Here is a 24,260-nt window from a genome sequence, read left to right on the forward strand (position 1 = left end):
GTATCCCACCATACTTTCACATGTTCCATGAAATGTTGCTGAGCTATTATGGTCTTAGAAAATGGACATAAGTATAGTTAACATTATTCTTCTTACCATTTGTTTCCAAGATGAGAAAATTTTCCTTTTGTTTTTTCCATTCCCACTAATATGAATGTCTGCTGGTAGCTATGCATACGCGTGACTGACTTGAATTCTGGTGCCGAAATGTTAGTTTTACTCATCCTCTACTCAGTCTTTTTTTTCCAAACCATTTTAACATTTCCTAAGAATTATGTTCTTTTTTTGGCTAAAAATGACGAATTAAAATAGGAACGCGAAAATCTATCGAGCTTACGTAGCCGAAAACTATGAAGCAGCAAGTAGGAACAAACACCCTCCGGTAAGACAATGTACCAGAAGAAACCAATTCTTACCTTAGAATCATTTTCTCCATATCTTTAGCAGCGTAAAAATATTCTTTCCCCCTCTCGCGTTCTTTTAAAAATTTAATAAAAGTCCTGAGTTCGCGACGACAACTTTGCTAGAACATGGCCACTCTCGCTCGCCCCAGACTTCCTCCCGTATTGAGCCTCGATTAGAAAAGCGAGGCTCGGTTGGAAAAGCGAGGCTCGATTGGAAAATCGAGGCTCGATTGGAAAATCGAGGCAAGATTGCAAAATCGAGGCTCGTATGTCGAAGCTTTGCCAAAAGAGGAATCGTGGTCGTTTTTGATCAGGTGCTTTTGGGCTCGTTTCCCAGAAACCTTGAATGATCCGTAAATGCGGTGAAAATTTGCTCCAACGTGATCAGTAAAATCTGAGCTTTTACTAACCGTGAGTGCAAATCGTAATTTAACGATTTCTAACGTCGCCGGATATGGTTAGCCAAATGTTGCAAAATTCAACAACTTGCATATTTATATTCAACAACTAATATTTATGCTCAACAAGATATATTTTTATTCAACAGTTTACAGTTATATTCAACATTTCATATTTATGTTCAACGACACACATTTTCTTTTCATATTCAACCAAAATTATTTTTATTCAACAACAATATTTATTCAACTTCAATAGCTATATTTATTTTACTCAACAAAATTAATTGTTCAACTTCAGTCCAAAATTTTTACCCAACAAAAATAATTATTCAACTTCTACCACGCATAATTATTTAATGACATACCTTCTATTATGACTAAGTGTTCGAAAGTTCCCTTACATTCAAAATATCGTCATTCAACAAAATTCCCCGCCCCTACCCCAGTTAAATACGCTGTATTGCGGACCCAGTGCCCCGACCATTACCCATGAATAGAGATGGCCTCGGAAGACGAATCAGGGCGTGATGTTAGGGAAGAACTGACACAAATTGTGAGAGAATGTGTTCGAAATGAGATCGCTCTTCAACGATCGGGAAGTAATACCTCGTTATTAATGACAACGCGCGACCTTATAGCAAGTTCAGCAAGATCTGCGAGCCGAGAGATGACAAATTCTATCGCCCCGGGCATCGTTCCATCTTTTCCCGCCACAGCCACCCCGGTTCCTTCTTCTTCGTCTTCTTTTCACAAGGGAAAAAAGAGGCCCGCAGTTGCAACAAATCATCCATGGCGCCTCAAAGGTAAACAGGAGAAACAAATGAAACAAGAGTTACACCCAAAAGCTGTTCATCTCTTCGACAAGCCCGAAGATCTCGATGAAAATGGCTTTGTCCCTGATTACCCAGTTACCGACGATATGATTCTACTGAAAGGTTACTTTGAGCTGGGAACAGGCCAGTCGGAAAGCGAAATCAGAGAAAGCATAACAGAGGTACTGAAGCAGCGATTCCCTTTCGTAAGACCAGATCATTTTGACTTTGTTAAGCGAGAGCGCAACAAAGTAACTACCCCCGTTGTAGGAAAATCTCTTGAATGGAATTATAAACACGTGAAAGAGTTATGTGGCCAGGGAAAGCTTTATATTCGTTTAAATGTCTTAAAAGAAGTCATCGAAGCGTGTGATGAGCCATCACCCATAGTGACTAAAGGTGAGGACGATGAGGACTTGATGAAGTCACCTTTCTTCTCATCAGAATTGACGATTAATTCCATATCCAAGAAATCTGAGAGAGCACTAGCGAATGCATCTGCAGAGAATGGACCATTTGACCACGGCCTTACTAACATGGACAGTGCAAGTGTATCTGGGGCATGTACCTCTTCTGATTTGCTAAGCAGTAATGTGTCCTTTATTTCCAGTCCAAGCAGGCAGAGTGACATGGCAACACTAGGGGAACTGCTGCCATCTGTAAGTGAGGAAGACCTTGACTCATTAGTGCAGATCATCAACATCTTAGGAAATAAGTTAACAGGAAAAAGAAAGAAACTAGAAGTTGATGAAGATGATCTAATTGAAGATGCTGTGGCCTATTACAAGTCCATTCAGTTTGATGCTTCCTGCCCTTTAAGAATTATCTTTAGAGGGCAGCCTGCCATAGACAGTGGTGGAGTATTAAGACAGTTTTACTCTAACTTATTTGAAGGATTAGTACAGGGCAAGCTACTGCTGCTGTTTGAAGGAGAAGAAGCCCGCAAGGTGCCAAGTTACCAACCACAGGCCGTCATGAGTGGAATGTTTGAAATGGTTGGGAAAATGATTGCCCATTCACTTGTGCAAGGAGGCCCTGGATTTCCATGTCTGGCACTGCCCTGTTTTTATTACCTTGTGACTGGAGATGTCATGTGTGCATTTGCATACTGTGATGTTTGGGATCTTCCATGTCCAATGTCCAGGAACATAGTCTTACAGGTAAATGCTCAGTATGTCTTGAGTGTAATTTAAAGGAAAGCAAAGATTTACCTTAAAACCACAGTAAATCCAGTAAGTGTACACCGCACCTCATGGACACCCCATTAAACAATCCACTCTTTAACATGCCAAAGAAACCAGTATTGGTGGCCAATTTACCATTTCAACTTTGTTGATATATCCACATTATTTCATTACTCCCACCGACGCAGCCCCAAACAGTTTCTTTCGAAACTATCAGCCAGTATTAGGTAAGCCTCCCATTACTAGAAAATTTATGTGGCAAGTGCTTTTGAAATGGGGGTTGTGGTCTAGGAGTTTTTGTACTTGATAGTATGGAAAAGTAGTGTGGAAAAAATGTGAAGGTGCATTAGTTTACAATCAAGATGCCCTGAGCATTGAAATGCACATGCATTCAAAAAATGTTTCTCATGAAGATTTCCTGGAATGGCTTGCTGAAAGGTGTAAAAGGGCCTACCTTTCACCTATACCTACTATTCAAATAATAGAACTTCTCCACCAGTATATGTACATTCTAGTCATGAGTAATGATTATTTCTATTTCTGCAAATTTATTGAAAGCTAATGGATGTCAACAGTTATGATGAACTGGGAGAGCTAGCCAAGAATGGTGAAGTAATTAATCTGATGGCTAATTGTGGAGAGACAAGTGTTCTGCAGGTAGAACTTAATTTACATTAAAAATATATGGTCTGTCATGCATGTCACCCCTGGCATTGCATAAACTATATTATTCATTCTTGAGATTGTGAAATAGCAAAACCAATGCAGGAATTTCCAGATGTACTTTTACACATGCACTGAGATTTCACTGCTGTCTTGAGTCTGATGGGAACTATTTATAGGATGGTTATACAGTAGCTCTAATATATCAGAAAATTTTCTGAGATGGTATATACATGGCAATTATATATCATTTTATGATTATAATGGTACCAGAGATGATATGGTCATTCCTTTCTCTCAAGTAAGACACCTCATTTAACAGTAATACACTTTCAGAAGATTTATATGGCTACATACTAAGTTTCCATCAATTTTATTCAGTTGATTAGTTTGAAGCCACCTAAGTGCCACCCTATTTGTTTGCTAAAATTTAAGAGAATTATGTTGCATTCTATTTGGACATTGCTGTTAATATCATAATTTTATTTCAGATGTCTACCAAAGGGAAAATAATCCAATCAATAGTCATGTATGAGGTCATTTCAAAACGTAAAATGGCTTTGGATCAGTTGAGAAAAGGATTGATCACCCTTGGTGTTCTTGATGAGATGTCAAAGAACCCACATTTGTTTGAGAGTGTGTTCACCTTTAAACCTGTTGAGCTGACACCAGCAATAGTCAGAGAGTGTCTCAAATATCCAGATGAATTAAGTGACCAAGCACAGGAAATCAAGATGATGATGAATAGATTTGTTGACCAGTCATCAAGTGCCAGGTTGATGCAATTAATGCAGTATTGCACTGGAAGTAAGATGATGCCTTCAGGACAGAACTTTGCAATAAATGTAAATTTTCATTGTGAAGATTACATCTCTTCATCAACGTGCACCTTTACATTGTTAATACCTGATCATTTCCACTCTTATGGTCTGTTTGAACTCTCTTTAAATTCAGCCTTTTCTTCATCTGGAAAGTCTTTTACCTCGGTCTGAACACTGTTAAGTGAATAGTCACGATTGACCTTATGGCCGATTTTGACTTCATTTACAGTGGTAACAACACACACAACTAATGTTGGTGCTGCTTTTCAGTAACTTTCTTTTCAATGTTGTGTTGTTTAATTCACTGATAAGTTTAGTTGTGTTACCTTTCCCAGCAGTATAACTGGTGTTTATGTTTGGTGCTGATTCCTGGGAATAATAGCCATAAATTTGTAATCTTTTGACATACATAAAGTTCATTTTCTGATTTTATTATTGAAAATAACACACAAAACAAGTAATAAATGTGAATCTTTATTGAGTTGCTCTTTAATAATTATTGAAATAAGTGGATCAACCTGAACTATTGTTTTCTTCTTAAAATGCCTTGCATGGGCAAATCATTAAAAATGGAACAGAGTTATAGAATAGGGGTGGAGAGATAGGGATGGGTCAGCTAGTTTGGGTAGCTAGTGCCTCAGTTTTGAGGACGTAGACTTCATCCGAAAAAGAAAAAAAAAAGAAGATATAATATGAAAGGTGGCTGGGACTTGTCATTGTGAGAAAATCAGTGCTTCATAGTCATTACCTGGCTATCTGAGTTTCATGATAATTTTAAGCAGGTTCAGTTTGAATGATGTTCCAATCCGCCATGTACCATAACAGTAAAATTCAAAACAGGTGTGTGTCATACCATCAGTTTTTCCTTCAAAAGATACACTGATAAAACACAAATTCAGTTCTTAATCTCTCTTAAGATACCCTCCTGCAAGAAATGGTAGGGATTTGAAAAAAAACTCAGTGGCATTTTAACCTTGTCAATATTGAATACAGCTATGTGTGGGATGATCCCCTGCAGGCATGTCTCATAGGCATTATTGGTTATCATCACATAACCCTAAGTGGCCTTTGTAAGTATTCATTGAGAACTATGGGTGGAAAGCAAGTTTTCTAGAAATTCAAGTGCCCTCTGGAATATATCTATTGCAAAAGCACTTGAATTCCCAAGTGGGTTGATCTCGTTTGACAGCCTAGAAATAATGTTATCTGGTAAATTCAAATCCACTTCATTGACTTGGACAGTAGACAGACCATCATCAGGTGGTGGTGGTGCATCAGGGTCAAAACCATACCACTCATGCTCATGCCCACTGATGTTAGCTTCACTTCTGACATCAGCTACTGCAGTAAGTCTTCCATTAACTCTGTCTATCATTCCATTGGACCAGATTTGTTCCGGACTCCAATTTCTTTCAGTTCTTATGGGGTGCTTATTCCAGGCCTCAACAAAGCTGTCAATTGCAGCATTAATTCTGGGCAAGTAGACATAATGAAGAACAAACAAATGTAGGGGGTTGGTAACATCAAGCAAACCAGACTCCTCCATGGATTTGAAAGTGTAGTAAAATACGTTACCGAAACATCGAAATACGTCTCGCCATAAACGCTCTATTCTCTGGTTACGAGTAGAAGTTCCAATAAGTACGGATCCACGATCATGGCCTCGAAATGCATTCATACGTTCCCACGTCAACACGTTTTCTCCTCCATGGTCAGTTCGTACTCTAGAAGGCCACGAATACTTTTCAACACTCTGCAGAAAAAGACCTTCAACGGTCTCTTTTCTATTGTTTGTAGAACACTTCAAAAAACATATTAAACGAGAATAGCCATCTATACAACCATGTATAACGAAACCCCACGTAATCAAACTGTGATGGCCGTCAATATGCCATAAACTGTTAGGGCCAGGCACTGAATAGGCTCTTCTGGAAACCACTGTTGCCCATCTTAAGCGGCAGTTGATCGGATCAACTCGCGAAATACTGGCTCTAATACGTTGTCTTTGAACATTAATACCTTTACTTCGCAAGTGGCCATGAACCATTGAATACCCCACAAGGCCTCCTTGTACGTTCATGAAAGCTCGCACAATTTCATCAAGATCTGTATTTCCTATAATTGTAAAGCCAGTTTCCTCGCTGATACCAAGCTCTCGTACCCGTCGCCACAGGGTCCAACGAGAGACGAGAAGAAGTTCTGCGATGTCTTTCCACTTAAATCCCAATGCTCTTAAGTGTAGCAAAGTCTCTTCATTGATCTCGTACTTTGGTCTCCCTGGTCCTCCGTTTACTGTACGTTCCGGTGAACTTACCAGATATACTGCTAAGTGAGTACAGTTTGGAGTATTCCTTAACCCCAGTTCTGTCAATTTTCGGCACCAACTGTGGAACAAAACCCTTAAATTTCCAGCAACCTCAGTCAACTCTCCTTTGCACTCGTTTACAATCAGTGACACGTTTTCGACAAATTTCGCCGCTGATTCTAAGCAATTGATCACCCTCTCTATAAATGGTCGGGAAATACTGTTTTCTCCCTCTTCACAAACATTTAACAAACTTATAACATCCTCAAAGCAACTGAAGAATGAACCTTCGTCCAGTGTTATGGCTGCCATTTTGATTTTTGGTGCAAATTGAATGATCGGGTTCCAGTCCGTAATCTTCGTATTGGAAGGGAATGGGTTTCATGTTTGGGGGTAGTTCGGGGGTAGGGGCGGGGAATTTTGTTGAATGACGATATTTTGAATGTCCGGGAACTTTCGAACACTTAGTCATAATAGAAGGTATGTCATTAAATAATTATGCGTGGTAGAAGTTGAATAATTATTTTTGTTGGGTAAAAATTTTGGATTGAAGTTGAACAATTAATTTTGTTGAGTAAAATAAATATAGCTATTGAAGTTGAATAAATATTGTTGTTGAATAAAAATAATTTTGGTTGAATATGAAAAGAAAATGTGTGTCGTTGAACATAAATATGAAATGTTGAATATAACTGTAAACTGTTGAATAAAAATATATCTTGTTGAGCATAAATATTAGTTGTTGAATATAAATATGCAAGTTGTTGAATTTTGCAACATTTGGCTAACCATAGCCGGACAACTGTATATATCCGTCAGCAAAACGTTTCACAGTCGTTATTTCAAAAATTATACTCTGTTTCTGCATGAAGAAGGAAGAAGAAAATCCTTGAAAATCCTCTATTTGCTAATTTAGTTTTGCCCGTGTCAATGCCACGGCTTAATTAGAATCTTGTGGCATTAATCAGCTGAGCCGACAGTGATAAATTTAACATGTATTGATGTTCGTTCCAATGGCAGGCGTCTCTCAATCCTTAAAAAAATAACCAGCCAGGCAAAATTCTCAATTTTCCAAAGTTAACCACCATTGGTTTTCTTGTAAATAATAGCACTGAGACATGTGCAATGGAGTTATCCGCTGACAAATTTTAGCGAGATTGGTTCATCGCCGCCATGTGATTTTTCTTGTCAGCAGGAAGTAGCTTCCCCCTCCACCTCTGGGTTAACTTACCAAAGGCAAAGCAGGTAAAATTGAAGTAATAGAAGGGGTTGAAAAGATCACTGTGTCTTTTGTCAATGTGAGTTTTGTTGCCGATTGTAGGTTCTGTTTATGAAGTGCTTGGTGTAAACCAAAACCGAAGAAGAAAAAAAAATGAAGCGATTCGCCTTTAAAATGGCGGCGGTTGTTCCGATAACTTTATCAATCGGAAAAAAAACATATGAATGGCTTGCTTCGGATCAAAAGGTAGGTAGTAAATTTAAGATAAAGTCATTTAGAGATGTAAAGTAAATGATTTCAGTGGAACTTATGTATTTTACTTCAAAGAAATGTAAATAGAGTCCTTTGTACTGTATCGAATCGTCAGGAAGAAGAAAATGAAAAGATAAGGTTCGCTCCTGAACTTGAACAATTAACGGGACAGTTGACTTTCAAACTCTTACAGTATGTTTGTTACCGACTATAAGATTTTACGCCGTAAGTTAACGGCGTAAAATCTCAACGTAATTTATTTTACCGGCTGAACGAAATTACGCTGTCAGTTATGGGGGTTTCCTTTTACTTTTTACCTGAAGCGTGTTTGGGCGATTTTGTTTCTCGTGACTCCTATCTGACTTTTTCATTATTCGTGAATCGTGGTTAGAGATGATAAAATATTTTCATGTCCACGTGAACTAATTTTTTTTATCTAAAACGTGACTCGGGAATGAAGAGCTCTGTAAAAAATACGTGATTCGTGAACCATTTTGTTTTATACCTGCAATAAACCAAAATCAAAGAAAGGCGATGCGATTAGTCCTCAAAATGGCGGCGGTTGTTCCGCTAGTCTTAACCATCGGAAAAGAAAAACAAAAAAAAACCTATGAATGGTTTGGTCGCGCCTCGGAACCTCAAAATACAGTAGGTAGTAAATTCAAGATAAAGTCATTTCGAAACTTGGAGTAAAAGGCTTATGGAGCTTATGTATTTTACTTCAAGGAATTGTAATTATAGTCCTTTGTAGAGTGTCGAATCGTCAGGAAGAACAAAATGAAATATAAGGTTCGCCCCGGAACTTGAAAAATTAACTGGACAGTTGACTTTCAAAATCTTACAGTATGTATGTTACCGACTATACGATTTTACGTCGTAAGTTAACGGCGTAAAATCTTAACGTAATCTATGGTTGAATGTTACCGGTTGATCGTTACGCTGTCAGTTACGGAGGTTTCCCTTTACTTTTTACCTGCTGCGTGTTTGGGCGATTTTGTATCTTGTGAATTGTGATTTGAGTTTTTCATTATTCGTGAATCGTGATTAAAGATGATAAAAAAATCTTTTCATGTCGACGTGAACTAATTTTTTTTATCTAAACATGACTCGTGAATGAAGAGCTACGTAAAAAACGTGATTCTTGAACCATTTTGTTTTGCGTGATGAATTTCCGGCTGTTTAATTGTTTTGAAAATGTACATATTGTTCTCGATAAAGATACAGACTGGATCGATAAAGATACAGACTACTAATCATCCATAAAAAGAGAAGATGAGGCACTACCTAATTTTTTGTCATAGATGACCAGTCGTGAGTTTTTGTTTTTTTTTATGTATGTGAAACGTGATCGTCTCGAATTTCGCGCAAACGTGAAATGATTTTAGATATTATTTGTGATGCATCAAAAGGCCAAATAGTTTTAACTAAGTTTACAAAGGAGTATAGGGGACCCTCTCAACAGCGTGAAAGCTTACAGTTTGTAAATGAACATGCGAAAGAAATAACGCCGTTAGTTAAAAGCGTAAAATCTTGCATAATGAAATATAATTACCGACTGAAAGAAATTACGCCGTTACTTAATGGTGTAAAATCTTACAGTATGTATACGACCGACTGAAATAATTTACGCCGTTAGTGAACGGCGTAATTCAAAATTGCATCTTGGCGTACCCTATTCTTTTAGCGTATTTTGAACAATTAAATTTTTTTAATCTCATAATTTGAATTATGAAATGAAATATGGGACGAAATATGTTTACACATAATGAAAGCTAAATGTGACACGAAAAGCATATTTATCGCAGCATAAACTGGTTAACATACTTGATTTTCCCTTGATTCTCTGTGGTTGTCGAAGGCTCCATGACACAGCTTTTTTCAAATTAGACCAAATTTAGGCCAATAAAATCTTAATATGTGGCTATGGTACATCCTTTGTCAGTAGGACCGGCCTCTACTCCTCGCCTTTGACAACTCAGCCTTTCATTACATTTCCTGCTTTTAAATACGACTGACGAAAATTTTATGAGATGAATTAAAACCGTAAGCGATAACGTCAAAAAACAGAACTGAGAGACATTCGGTCACCGACAGGACAGGTCTATATGAAACAATTTGCTGCGCGCAGCATTTGCTCATGAATAGCAAAGAGCAAATAATATAGTGCATTTTAACGTCTACATTTCATGATCCCTGAAACTTTCGCGTGAAAATTAACGTATCAGGTAGTAAGCTAATGAACAGAAAGTAAGTCATGAAAGGTAGACTACCTCGACTAAACTTAGTAATCCGTTTCGCACTATTGATAGAGCAGAATATGGCACAAAATTATTGAAAACTGAAATCCACCTGCTGCGAGTGGATTTCAGTTTTCGAGGTAATAAGCTTTCAGTTTTCGAGATTTCAGTTTTCGAGGTAATAAGCTTCTAGACTCTTTTGCGCACTGACACATGAAAAAGTATACTTAGCATGAACTAGGACTGAAATTAAAACAACCTAGAGACCAAAATTCAGTAACTTTACTGTGATGATATGCTCTCGCTTATTTTCATCTACAAACTGCAGCTGTATAGGGAAAATAATGATCATTATCAAACGTGTCGAGGATTCTAATCCGTACATGTGGCTTTACATCCTTTGTCATTACTAAAGCAACGGAGCTCAGTCTCCTTAACGGTACTTGTTCACGGTTCGTGCAGCCTAAAAAAATGGCCTATTCCGTATTGCCTGACTCAAATCGTACTCAAAATAAATATTTAGGGCATTAACTTATCCTCTACGACATTCCGTATTTGAATAATGAAAAAAACATTTCCTAAAGTTTAGTATGCACAATTTGCTGGATCTGATCAAATTTGGAATTTGCATGATCACAGACAAAAACGATGACTAATATTGTAATTAAAGTGATATGAGACGAAAATCGATTTTCTTCAAAACAAATTTTTTATGCCGACAATTTGAGTTTAGATCCTAAACAAAAAGAAAAAATACAATTCAGACCTTTTGCGGCAAGAAAAGTCCGAAAAAGTTTTGATTAAAACTCACTAAATTTCGTCCGCCATTGCTCAAACTACAACTACTGAGCCAACGATAACTTTCAGCGTCTTTCTCCATTGTGACATCATATTATTCCTTTCATCGAAGCATTGTGTACACAGATTCTTTAAAACTGAAACCACTAAATTAAAATGTGTTCTGAAGGCTAAAGAGGTCCATCCAAGGGTCGCATTTGTCGCCCGGCTCATGATCATAATCTTTGTATTGACTGAAATAAGTCCTACCGTAATCCTTTTTTGAAAGGAACAGCAGTCTGGCTTAACAATCTGGGTGATGGTTGACCGGTTTCCATATGTGTGAAGTCGTTCGGTTGCGAAGCGTCATATTTTTAGTAAGTTATTGACTCCGTGCTGAGGTCGTCCGAGGGCAAAGCAGTGGACATCGGAAAGTTCTGGGGCTAATGCTGCAATGTTGTTCGAGGTATCTTTAGTCCCGGTTGAGAAAGATACTGGTTGTAAGGTCCACGAAAGTTTCTTCTTCTCTAGCTTTTTTGGCGAAGAACGATCCTCACTCTTATCCGCCATTTTTTTTTTGTCACGCTCCGCTGACATCTAGTACGGTCGGCGTATATACGGGATCTTGTGATTTTCCTTATTTGGTGACATACGGGACACGGAATTTAGTTTTGGCGGGCGAAACGAACCTTGTCTCCCGATCGGAGAAGCGCGTAGTTCCGTTGGTATTTTGCCTTTTCTGTTTAGATCTTGCCTCTCTGAGACACAATGAGCAACACAAAGAACAACGATAGAAGGCAAACAACACCGTCATTCAAGTATGGTGAAAGAGGTAAGTGAAATTGTTTTTTATTTATACAAAGTTCCAAGTTTATTTCAAACGTGAAGGTGCTTTTGATTCGTGGTCAGAATAAGCACCAAAGTTTGTTGCATTTCAATGGCTATAAATATCAGCTTATAGAGTGATATGTTTCCATAAACTATGTAAACGTTTACTTAATTTGAGTTTGCAGACTCCCTTGAGCTAATGCACTAGAAGAGAAACCTAAACACCTCTCAAATAGAAAGAGGGGGCAACAGAATTATACCTTCGATCGTTAATTTGAAAACGCGTCGTACCTGCCTCATGCTCTCTTTCTTAATTGTTCTAAAATTCGAGACCACTGTAATTCGATTTTTAATCCTGGCATACAAGAATTGTTTGTTTTTCTATTAATTTAACTAAGAATCAAAGATGAGGGAGCATGCTTGATGATGTTGATTTCAAGCTTTCTCAATCTCTATACTTTGCCAAGTTGGTGATGATGTCCTAAGATGCATTCACTTATACATTCACTCAGTCAGGGTTGTCCCATAAAATCTCAATTCTAATCCACATTAGAAGTGCATCTTTTTGTGTCCGATGCAATAAGAGTCTTTATTAATTAAGTCAATACTGAGTGCTTGCGATAAAAATTGTTCTTACGTGTATATGTAACTTTGTTCCTAAAACAGATTTTGCTATGGTTGCAAAACTTGGACAAGTAAAACGAATTCAGAGCTAAGACAACCGTGAGAACTGAAGTCAATTCAATGATCCATTCCAGGATATTTTGTAGGTAAGAATTAAGCAGCTGCCTTTGCATGACTGGGATTGTGGTAAGATGGCACAATTTTGTATGGTAGAGCTTCCCGAAAGCAGATACCCTTTGGATGAGAAAGGATCTCTGCTTAGGAGGTTAAGGTGTAATGTTTGTAACTGGCTGGCTTTATAAGGCACATAATAGAACTATATCAACTTGACTAATTTTTGCCCCAGAAGTATGAATTTAAGCCGTAAGTTTTACTGAAGCAGTATAGAAAAGTTATCAAAACCGGTTCAATTCAGTGAATGACATCATTTTGCATCAAGGAAACCCTAATCACAAGGGAATTATCTAGCAAATTAAACTTTCTAACAAGTAAATTATCTACTGATGGATGAAATATAAGTTATCGATCATTTCTGTTGTTTTTTATTTCAGAGTACAGGAAAACAGTGAAACATAGGGAAACCACATAGAGAAAGCCACTGCAGCTATCTAAATGCAAGGGCAAACTTTGCTTTTTAAAATTTAATTCTACGTTTATTCTGTTTTCTATTAATGGAAAATCTGTATCCTATCACTTCTGTGTAAACTGAAAGTACTTGTTGTCACTTCCTTTGGATACAGAATGAAGACTGAAGTAAATTAATGGCATTGTTTAAAACTTTGTCTTTCCTGAGTGACAATTTTTTTAAATTTCCTGTAATGCATGCAATCTAGTCTAGAGAGAGGTTGCATAAACATATGAAGTGTTGATCATTAAATCATTTGCAATGGGAAAATTGCTACAACTTAACACACAAAAATGATAATCCTAGGCTGAGGATTGGGATATGCTTTTTTGATCTTGACCTATTTTCAATCTATTTATAGCCACCTTATTCTGGATCCATACACTGGAAGTGCTTTATTAAACCTTTTTACCCTGCATGACGTATACATTAGGACCTATTTTAAATGTATTTATATCCTATTTTTCTAGATTTTTTCCCTGTTTCATGTCTATTTCATCCTTATTTTGTCTATTTTATCCCTGTTTTATTTCTATTCTACTGGTATTTGATTCCTATTTTTTCAAGTTTTTTCCTCTTTTATTCCTATTTTATGTCTATTTTAAATGTACTTACATCCTATTTTTGTTTTTTTTTTTTCTATTTTATCTCCGTTTTATGTCTATTTTATTTTATAACTAATATTTCATTAATACTATTTTATCAATGAATTGCTTGCGCATTTTCTCTCTTTGAAAGCTATTTTTACAGTAGTTATGACTTGCCAACCAGACTATTTTTTTACTAATTTTTGTTTCAAAATAATAGCTTCAAAATAGTTAAAAAACAGCTTTCAAATAGTCTGGAAAATAGAGAAAAGATACACAAAAAATAGGTAGAAAATAGTTTATAAAATAGATATAAAATAGGCACTATTTTTGTAAGGGTATGGGCCGTTATCCAACGCTTTTCCTAGCGAAACTGTGGTATACTATGGTTTCGAAGAAAATCAAAGGCCTGTTTATTTCTATGAACTTTGTTTTACTACACATTACTATGGACTCGTGTTCGTGCAACTTTCCATCTTTGGGAAAAAATCAGAATGCTAATAACTTTTACATAGGACTACTTTTTGTTTTTCTCAGGGAACAAAAGTATTTTGTCCACACTGTTACTGTGACACCCAGAAACTGTGAACTCCAGAAATACATGTACTTATATAATGTCCTTGCAATTCAAGACAACTAAACAGCAGCTAGTTTGCTCACTCCTGACTATTGTTTTGAACCATATACAACCGTCCTGTGAGAATCAAATCAAAGTGTTTGTAGCTTTCTTAGTTTCACAGTAATAAGTAATTAAGCAGTGTGGTCCTATAGTTTACATGGTTGCATGGCCTGCTGCAAATCTATAGTTCACCACCTTCTCTAACCTTAGATTTGCCAGGTGGTCTGCCTTCTACAAAATATTTGTCTTTGAATGTTGAATGTGTTCCCAAACATTTAGATCACTGGGAATAAATCTTAACAAAGGTTAAATTAATTTTACTATAAGGTAATCTTGTTTTTAAACATTTGGTGAAGCAGGACAATTCTAATGTTACTATTGAGTGATTCATTTGTTTATTTATTTGAACACTTGTTTATCCACTGCATTGTGGGGTTACCAGTAATAGATGGATGTAATGAGAAAAAATTCAGAAGGAATACCGTCAAGGTCATCATTATAAACAAATTACAGTCTTTCGTGTCTTGTTTCACAATGGAGTCCTTTGAATCCAGGATGACAAGCACAAACAACAGTTCACTCAGTCAGTACAAGCACCACTGTTTACACAGAGATTATTGGAACACTCATTGATATCATTAAAGCTTTTGTATGGCTTGCTTGTCTGACCTCTTGTCAAACATCAAGTGTAAAGCACCTGGTATACTATTTTTTAAGCTCATTGGCCACTTTTTTTAATATCTGTTGAAATGGTTATCAATTACAGAATGTATCAAGATGATGAATTGAGAAAACAAAAAAGGAGTCTGGTCACAAATGTTGCACATTTTTTTTTTACAGGGAACCATTTGCGTAAGTTGGTATGCATCTGCTTGATCTATCCACTATGCAAAACTTCATTATAATTTAATGCTACCCTGGCCTGTCATGACATTTCGGATTTTCCTTTACATCCTTGTTCTTTGGGTAGGCTACCCAAAGATGTAGCTGGCCTTGATTTTCCACCTTTGTTTCCCTTCAAGCTGCCACTGGCAGGATTGATAGCCCATATTTAGCACAACAACTGAGAATGAGTAATTTACTACCAAATTGTTTCTAGAATCAAGAGTTAGAAGACAGAATAAGTAAATAAATGTACATGTTCTAACTTTTCCTTTTTGAAATTATTAGTGTGGCCATGCTATGCATATCATGGAGGAACAAGTTTGACCTGCCCCCAAAACTATAATTACTCTGATAATTGTTTAGTTAATGAAAGTATTCTGTTTTCAACAAAATAGTACCTGGTGCTTTACTGTTCGTATACAGTGAAATTAACTACCTGTACTTTGCTTTATATGAAATTTCATAAACCTGCAGAGTATAGGTATGAGCTGGTCTACATCTTTGTGGAAAATTGGTTAATCACAGAATGGTAGCCTGCAGAAACCTTGTATTCTCAACTGCAGAGGCCTTTTCCGTGGCTTTTGTCAGGCCTGGTTAAGTTAGGAATGAAGACAATTTTCCCTACGACAGCAATGTAGAGCTATTGATATTCATGGATTGAAAGCAATTTTTAAAAGGAAAGGTAAAGACTTTTTCAGCAGAACAAATTTGTTTGGGTACAAATCTTACAAGGCGGATTGTAAGTCTTAGAGAATAAATAAATAATAATGGTCTTTATTAAAAGCAATAATGCATCAACCGTGTCATTATTTACAAAGAATGAAATATAAAACAGATTAAGGTAGAAAATACAACTAACTATTGATGGCAGACAATGCTAAAAAGACATCTATTTACAAAAGTGGATTTAAAACGTGAAGTATGAACTCTAGGTAATATATAATCTAGGTAATAAATAGATAACGAAGAAAATCAAAACAAATGTAACTCACAGAAAGTTCAATCGTTGCATGTTCTCGAGGTCTAGAAAACGCGAGGTGAGAACGAACGGAACGAACCAAGTTACGATTTCACAACACTCGCCCTTTGGGGACTTGTATTTATGTATGTATGTATTTACGAATATTTATACAGGGTAGCCCAGTTTAGAATTCTTGGAGACATGGCTAGCTGAAAAGTGTTTTCCATATTCTAGGAATGGCACCCGGGGCAATCCTTTTTCATGCCTAATCTACGTCGATACTCCTTTCGGCTGGAGGTTTGAGCATAGTTAGTAGAGGGGACTACTAACTATGGTTTGAACGATGTAGGTGTACGAATATAATGCCATCCATTAGCTTTCGTAACTATTTCGTTTGGCCTGTGTAGCGATATTTCAGCATTCATATTAAAGAATAATTGCTCAATCCTGCATAACTTAACTCTAGGGTGCCATTTCCGGCCTCATAACGGCGATTAGACTCTCCCAGAACTACTCAAGCTCAACAATCCCCGTCACATTTCTTGGTTTAAGAGCTTGCGAAAAAGTATAAGGGATAATATGACGTCACAGACTAACGCGCGGTCATTTCGCAGTTTGAGTAATGGCAGACGTTGAATCGAGGAAAACAAGTCTAAAAAAACAGACTTTCACTTCGAATTTTCATTCCAAATTTCGTGAGAGTGGTAAGTACCCGGTAAGGATTCTGGTCTCAGTAGCACTTTAAGCAATAAACTACACTTTCTATCGATTGTGAGAACTTACGTTAAACTAATTTAATATCGCTGTAAGACCTTATCAAGTTAAAAGCGATAAAAATTGAAAGGCAACAACATCGAACCGCGAGCACCATCCGGTTATGTTTACTCGAGGCCCAAATTTTCCTTCAGCCAAATTAGTTCCCACTGACTCAGCTTTAATTTCAAATTTGAAGCTTTCGTGGAGTCCTCCCAAAATTTACAGAAAGTGCTTAAAACGCTGAAACTCGGCAAAGACTATCCAACATGAGCTGAAGTCGCGGACAGCAAACGGAATTGCCACAAACCTTGAGTGCTCATTCTTTTAGGGGAAAATTTATGTGTTTTAGTTTCGGACAATGTAAAGTATTTTTCGGTCGTGTAGTTCAAGTTTTGCTATAACTCAAGTTTTATTTTCCCGGCTTCGATCTCAGTTCAGTTCAGTTCTCGTGTTTTGTTCGTTCTTTGACACGACCGGCAGAGCTGTAAAGAATGATGAATGAATTGGTTCTATTCAAATTATTCTACCATTGTACAATTTACAAATTTGTTGTCATTTATCATAAAAATACTAGTTCGGGTTTCTCGTGGGCTTTGGGACATATTTTAGTCGTAAACGTTTCATATATAATAATTTCCATTTATTCGGAGTCATTCTAATTCTTTCGTTTTAGTGATTCAAAAAGATATAGAAAAGCCACAATAGTTTTTATCACTTTGTCTTCATTATGCAGCTGCTTATCGGTACTTTCCTTGTTCAATTATATAGTGAAATTTTAGGTAAATAAAAGTGTTAATGGTCTTTCTGGCAAAATTAGTTCTCGTAGTTGACAGCTGAGTCTAACTTCAATTTCCTTTCATACGACCAAACTTAACATCAACCTTGCTTATTTTGTAAGCTGCTCTGTTGCAACTACCATGGGTATTTTTTCAATATCAAAGCTGTGAATTCTCACCTAAGTTTCCCATTTTTAATGGCCTCAAGTTTGTAGAATCTGCTCTTCAAATCTCGACATATGGATATTTATATACAAATCATTTATTTTCAAAGAGACAATTTCCGTCCTTTTGTAAACTTACGCAAATATTATCAATTTAAAGAACAATAGAATCTCACACTAGTTCATATTTAAGTTGGTACTTCGTAAAGGTTTCTCGATTACTAAACTGAAGAGGCTAGAGGTCATGTCAGTTGTTGGCCTGACCTAGAATAAACGTTTACAGTGGAACCGAAAGATTTTCTCGTTCTTGACGTCCGTAAAAACTCGCTCGAAGAGGTAGCCTGTACCAGGGAAACGTGGCGAGTTCCCGTTCTCGAGCGCGGTGTCGTTTTTACTAAGCTAGTTTCCCCCGTTATTGTTGTGCCGTCCGAGAAAGTCCAGTTTGGGGCGCAGAAAACGTATCATTACAATTCACTTTGCAAGTGGCTCTCGTTCTAATGTGAAAAAAAATACATATTTTCAGTAAATATTATTAACTTGGTCGCTACTACTTTTTAAAGGAACTTTTCTTTCTCGGCCAGCAGTTTGGGGAATTCTTGCCAAAAATTTCTGAATTTCTTTTACGATAACTCCGCAGAGAAAAATAAGGCTTAAGTAAGTAAATAAGTAATTTGTTTATGCACGTAAACATTTTAAGAGTTAACAAAAACTCGTTGGAACGTGTACATGTGGAAAGAAAAAAAAGAATACAAAATCTAGGTGAAAATGTTTAACTATTAAGATGTAATACCTTTTGCATTAACAATATATCATTATAAAACAACCTATGGCTTCAAAAAGGGGTAAAATCTGGCGTAAATATTTTGAGAAGACAGAAACTCTAATAGCCAAGAGTAAAATAGATTAGAGAAAATTAATACTGATAAAGTAATTTAATGACATCTACAAGACAAAAACTAGTGTAAAGATTTTAAGTTGAATTTATGAAGAGCCTTTTAATCATTTTAGGATAATCGGAGTTTCTAATGCATAACGGTAGCTTATTCCAGACCTTGCTAGCTATACCAAGTTACTCTCCTTATCCCATATGCATAGACTATGACACACATCCCTTATATTCAGACAATTCAACCTTTGATTTAAGGCATTTATAAATTAGCACCAGAGCTTGGTTTACGAAAGTGTTACAAAGTATTCATACCTACAAGACTCAGTAAGGTTTTGCAGCTTTTATTTTTAGTCCTTAACAGGGTTCTTAAGATATATTGGTTAGCATCTTCGAGTCTGCAGTAAATGGTTTGAACCCGGGGGTAACATGTGAAGGTGTAGTCTGATCGTCCGGGTGAGTGTAGTCCTGAGAAGGACTGTTGTCGGTGGCAGTGACTGACGTTTCGACAACCTGTGCGGAAGTCATCATCAGAGTCAAGTGAGTGATTGTTGTCAGTAGAATTCAACAATCACTCACTTGACTCTGATGATGACTTCCGCACAGGTTGTCGAAACGTCAGTCACTGCCACCGACAACAGTCCTTCTCAGGACTACACTCACCCGGACGATCAGACTACACCTTCACATCTTCGAGTCTATCGCTCTGCACCTTATCAAGAGGGTAAATTTTGCTTGAACCATGTAGACAAAGTGGACAAGTTCTCATTTGCCATGAACCGTAGAGCTAAATACGATGCTTCATAATTATATCCAGTGGTGTCATCAGCATATAGTCTTAGTGTCATTTTCGGGACAATGAAGTTCACATCGTTTATGTATATGTTGAAGAACAATGGACCAAGCAGAGATCACTGGTGGACACCTGCCATGATACATACCCCCTCGGAACAAATACCCTCAATCTTTACCTTTTTGCGTTGTTCCTTCAATTACTTACGAATTAAGTGGGGAGCAGTAGTTGAAAAACCGTACGGTTTCAGTTTAACAAGCCGGAGATTATGGTTCACCCTATCACAAGCTTTGCTAAGGCACACGACAGCAGCAATCTTCAGCATCCAGACTAGCACCCAAGTCCTCTGTCATCTTTGATATAGCATTAGAGCGGGAATGACCCTTTAAAAATCAAGAGATTTTGAGAAAGCAACGGAGCTGTTTCAGCATACATCTGATCAAAAAGACTTGAAAACGTAGTCAAGATGAAAACGGGGCGATGATTGGACTTTTCAGATTTGCTGCTCTTTTTATGCACAGGGATGATATCACTGCTATTTCATTCAGTAGGTATTGACTGAGTCGTGATGAAATACTTCATGTCTAATGCACGGCGCAGATGGGCGTAGTAGGTGTGAAGAGATGTTGTCCATACCGATCGACTCCCTGGGATCTAGATTGATAAAGATGTTTTTAATGCATTCCGTGCCAACTGCGTTTAGAGAAAACAAAATATAACCGTCCACCATCCATTGCTGATGTTACACTGGAGTAAGAATCTTGATCGCCACCTTTCAAAACCTCCGTATCGTGATTTGTTACATCAACAAAATAGGATTTAAAGCATTCCGTTACAGATCGAGGGTCCATAATAACATTATCTGCCTCGACTTTGAAATCCTATCCTGAGACTTGGAAAGAGAATTAGGCAGTAGAGGCCTCATTCTTTTTCAGATTTTATTGTTGTGCTTTGCGTTACTTGAGGTTTGTTGACAATGGGTATGAACCGCTTTTCTTTTCACTGATGTAGCAGTGTTAAGTTGGACTTAGTAAGCATCCCATGTGGAAGAAAAAATTACTCTATCTGTCAAGCGGAGGTATCTTGCATATCACTTTTCATTGTTACTAATCTCAAACACTGACGCAGTAAAGCCCTTTATGTAAAACTTCCCATGATACGGCGATACACTATTTTCGAAGAACGAAATGAAAAAGTTCAAGGGTTGCGTGGCTTCAAAGTGGTCTTAAAAACGGCGTTGCGTGACAAAATTATCTATACAATAGCTTTCGCACTCCCACAGGAAAATCGACTTGATTGGTAACTTGCATCTCATCGCCTTGGCTAAAGACGATGGGAGGAAGAAGATGAAGAAGAAAAATTCCTCAGAAGAAAAACCTCCGGCGATGGCACGCAATGCAACTGGAATCACGGCAAAATTAAGTTGAAAAAAAAGTTTTAAGGAGGCTCGAAAGGGTTTTCCACAATTAACAGCAAGTGCCAATCAATAAAAGATATCAGGACTGTCAAACTTATCATTAGGATAATGACTTGACATATACATAACACTATGTTAGGGCAATCTTTTAAGGGGGTTCGTCAGAATCTGTTGCCATGGAAACAGTACAGTAGTGCTAAAAGACCCTCTAAAACTCAGTTTTTGAAAGATATCTCAAAAACCAAGTCGGTGACCTAGTTTTTTTTTTCAAATTTCTTAAACATCATCACATTCTCTACCTGTATACGTGATACACTAACTAGTAGAACTTGAATTATTTAGGAAAATGCTGTTTTAAAACGTAAAAAAATTTCCACCAGATAAATTTTTTTGAAATTTTCTTCAGGAATGCGTAATGATGAAAATAATTTGTAGACAAAAATTCAGGGTTGGTCACCGATTTCATTTTCGAAATATTAGTTCATAAACTAAGCAAGCTTTATTTCCGGTTTTTGCAATTTTAGCTCACCCTTTTATATCCGTTCACGCGTTTTAAACGTTACCGCCGACTTAAGGGCTCATTTTCGCGAGGACGAGTCCGTGTTCGCGCGACTGTCCGCGCGATTAATCGACGGATGTCCTCAGCGCGGAAAAAATCACTCATCTTGAAGGTGGATTCGTATTGTCTTGTGATTTTACACATACCTGAAAAATAAGTCATCATTTGAGACTCAGACTGTTTACCATTACGACAGTTGTAATCGAACTTCGGAGAGAATTCAGAAGCGGAATTCGATATATGATGACAAGTTGATTTTGCAGATGGCGCTAATGCCAGTACTCCATTGAAGTCGTTGATGTTGAGTTTCTAATCTCGTACAGAGATTGTAGTGTAACATGAGACAAACCAGCATCTGCCAGCTTCTGGACCATGTTTGTCGAAAGATGAAGCTTTCCATCGAACGTCTGGATGGTATATTGTCGTTGTTCCGAGAAGATGGCTTGATCGAAGGCCTCATTCGGCAATGCCATTTACCATGCTTGACCGACATAATTGTTCCTGTGCAATTTGAAGTGGAGGAGTGAAAAGAATTTGGAGTGAATAGAATTTGCTTTGACGTCTTCCAGATTGTCATGAGCGTCAAACTCAGCGGAAATTAGGGTTTCATATACATCAGTAATTTGTTGGTCGTCACAGATTTCGCGAATTTCTATAATTTTCGAGGTACAAGCTAGAGGTATGAACAAGCCTTGGTTTCATTTTTCTTTTTTGTCTTTGCCACTGTTATAACCATGAACTTCATTATTTCGTTTTAAATGGAAAACCAAACAAATTTTGCAATCCTTTCTTAACAAATGCGAGTTTGCATTCTCGTAGTTGTAATTTACCTGCAGTTTATCGAGGGAAATATCAACAATCTTTCTCAGTCACAAGTTTAAGATGAATATTTTATTTTAATTTTACCGTCTGTGGTTGAATTAGAATTAAAGTCTCATCTGCATTTTTACGATTTCTTGTTTACTGAAAATTATGTTTATTTTTATGGCAACATTTACACTTCTCCATTTCTGTTCATAAAACTGTCAATGTTTACACAATCCTGGATCCAACAATAATTTCATTTTCCTTTTCATCTTCCAGTGAGTTGTTTAGGAAAGTTCTCGGTCATTTCATTTTATTAGGAATCAAATTCAATGCGAAACAAGTCGTAGCACTCAGAGGTATCCACTTAAATTTTTCGCGGAACAAAGTAAGACCTACCGAATGCACTCGACCCGACTTTATTGATGGCGTGTGGACTTCACCATCCTCCTTTAGCTCGTTAAAGAAAATTTTTTTGACAACTTTCGGCAAGAATCCTGCCATCCGAATATTTTCCTACCTGCTTTCAAGAAGTGAACTTTCCATTTTTGTTTCTCAAACAACCACTTCCGCTGGAAACTAAAGAGTTACCCAGCAATTTTGAAACGCTCATGGCGGCCATGTTTGTTTACAACTCGCTGATCGCGCGCACCATCGTTTATTTCTCGCGAGTAATTAGCTTGCGTGTGTCTTGGAATCCATTCTCCGCGCGGTCAAAAAAACCCTTTCGAGCCTCCTTAAGGTGGCTAGTGCTAGTTTCCTCGCGCGGGGAACAGATAACTCTTGCGTCACGCGCGAGAGAAACGTGCGAAAGAAACGCGAGATTAAAAGACGAAAATTTAAGGTGGCTCGTACCAGTTTCCTCGCGTGGGGAACAGATCACTCTTGCATCACGCGCGAGAGAAACGTGCGAGAGAATCGCGAGATTAAAAGACGAAAATTGAAAACAAAGATGACGGCCCGAGAATTTTTTTCTACTTATGTGAGAAGTTTACCTAAGAGCTTGTATTTTATGTGTTGAGCGGCCACTGTGAATGCAGGAGATAGAAAGTAAAATAAAGAGGACGATTTTCGGAGAAGTAAAGGTTGCTTCACTTCACATTTGAAAGAAATATTCAACCGATATGAAATCTTGCGACGGCAAAAAAAGAACAACTCAAGTGAAGGATATTCTACCTGAAGTGGAAATGGACTTTGAAACTTCAAGGAAATTAATATGATATAGCCAGAAGTCGTGTGTCGGATTTTTAGGATGAGCTCGGGAGGCTGTCTTTGACGACTGTTTAATGATTTTCTTAGCAGTAAACGTCTGTAAACATCAGATCGTAGGTGCTCGCGCGAGCACACGCAATTGTCAGCGGTAGCTAAAACCGATCATGAGCAAATGTCCATCTTATAGAATCAGATTTTTAAATGCGCGAGAACGCGCGTGGAAATTGCTAAACTCGCGAAAGCTATTGCATGAAAACAAGTTCGGTGACCCCTTCTTTTTATTATTCCAATATGATAATAACGTCGAAAGGAATCATCAGGAAAAAAATTAGAAAATTCTACGGAAGGAAATTTGCGAGGTGTGAAAATTGCCTTTTTTCTAGGTTTTCTGAAATTTCGCTCCTTAGAATTTTTCAAAAATCTTCGTGTATTTTCCTTTTCAAGTGCCAAATGCAATCACTGAAAAGAATCAGGGGGTCACCGGGTTAGTTTTTTAATTATTTAAGCCACAAGCTAAAAAATGCGTCTTAATACGCCTATGAAAGTGTTGCCATGGAAACTGCTAGTGACGAAATGACACCTATTTTTGGACAACCAATTATTAAATAATTCAACCCCGTAAAAGTGTTCAACTGGCCTAGGTCAGTATTTCTGTTGTATTCTTTCATCAAAACGATGAAAACCGGTAC

At 37.4% G+C, this 24,260-nt stretch overlaps 4 protein-coding genes and 1 long non-coding RNA gene across 7 annotated transcripts in view; 3 read left to right on the forward strand and 2 right to left on the reverse strand.

The window, feature by feature from the left end:
- The window catches only part of LOC148720049 (uncharacterized), a 24,987-nt gene extending 13,521 nt beyond the window's left edge, over positions 1-11,466 (reverse strand). Inside the window, exon 1 of one of the 3 annotated variants that reach the window (XM_088737945.1) lies at positions 11,346-11,466. In XM_088737945.1, coding sequence (XP_088594071.1) covers positions 11,346-11,413 — 68 coding nt within the window. In that variant the 5' untranslated portion in view covers positions 11,414-11,466. Of the gene's footprint in view, positions 1-416; positions 1,196-9,885; positions 10,450-11,345 lie in introns of those variants that run through there. The other 2 variants (XM_088737946.1, XM_088737947.1) reach the window with 2 other exon arrangements.
- Positions 1,290-4,762, forward strand: LOC148720050 (uncharacterized). Its single transcript, XM_088737929.1, has 3 exons — positions 1,290-2,777; positions 3,360-3,458; positions 3,956-4,762. Exons 1-3 carry the CDS (start codon positions 1,305-1,307, stop codon positions 4,454-4,456), a joined length of 2,073 nt encoding a protein of 690 aa, XP_088594055.1. The 5' UTR covers positions 1,290-1,304; the 3' UTR covers positions 4,457-4,762.
- On the reverse strand, positions 4,744-6,932 carry LOC148720051 (uncharacterized). Its single transcript, XM_088737936.1, has one exon. It carries the CDS (start codon positions 6,900-6,902, stop codon positions 5,364-5,366), a length of 1,539 nt encoding a protein of 512 aa, XP_088594062.1. The 5' UTR covers positions 6,903-6,932; the 3' UTR covers positions 4,744-5,363.
- Positions 7,621-24,260, forward strand: part of LOC111326838 (uncharacterized) — a 24,268-nt gene continuing 7,628 nt past the window's right edge. Inside the window, exons 1-2 of the mRNA XM_022930918.2 lie at positions 7,621-7,835; positions 7,912-8,055. Coding sequence (XP_022786653.2) covers positions 7,963-8,055 — 93 coding nt within the window. The 5' untranslated portion in view covers positions 7,621-7,835; positions 7,912-7,962. The remainder of the gene's footprint in view (positions 7,836-7,911; positions 8,056-24,260) is intronic.
- On the forward strand, positions 11,752-15,015 carry LOC148720052 (uncharacterized). Its single transcript, XR_015993006.1, has 3 exons — positions 11,752-11,907; positions 12,570-12,673; positions 13,079-15,015. It is a non-coding gene; the product is annotated as an uncharacterized LOC148720052 (long non-coding RNA).

Source organism: Stylophora pistillata, chromosome 11 (genome assembly GCF_964205215.1).
Source record: "Stylophora pistillata chromosome 11, jaStyPist1.2, whole genome shotgun sequence".
Lineage (NCBI taxonomy): Eukaryota > Metazoa > Cnidaria > Anthozoa > Scleractinia > Pocilloporidae > Stylophora > Stylophora pistillata.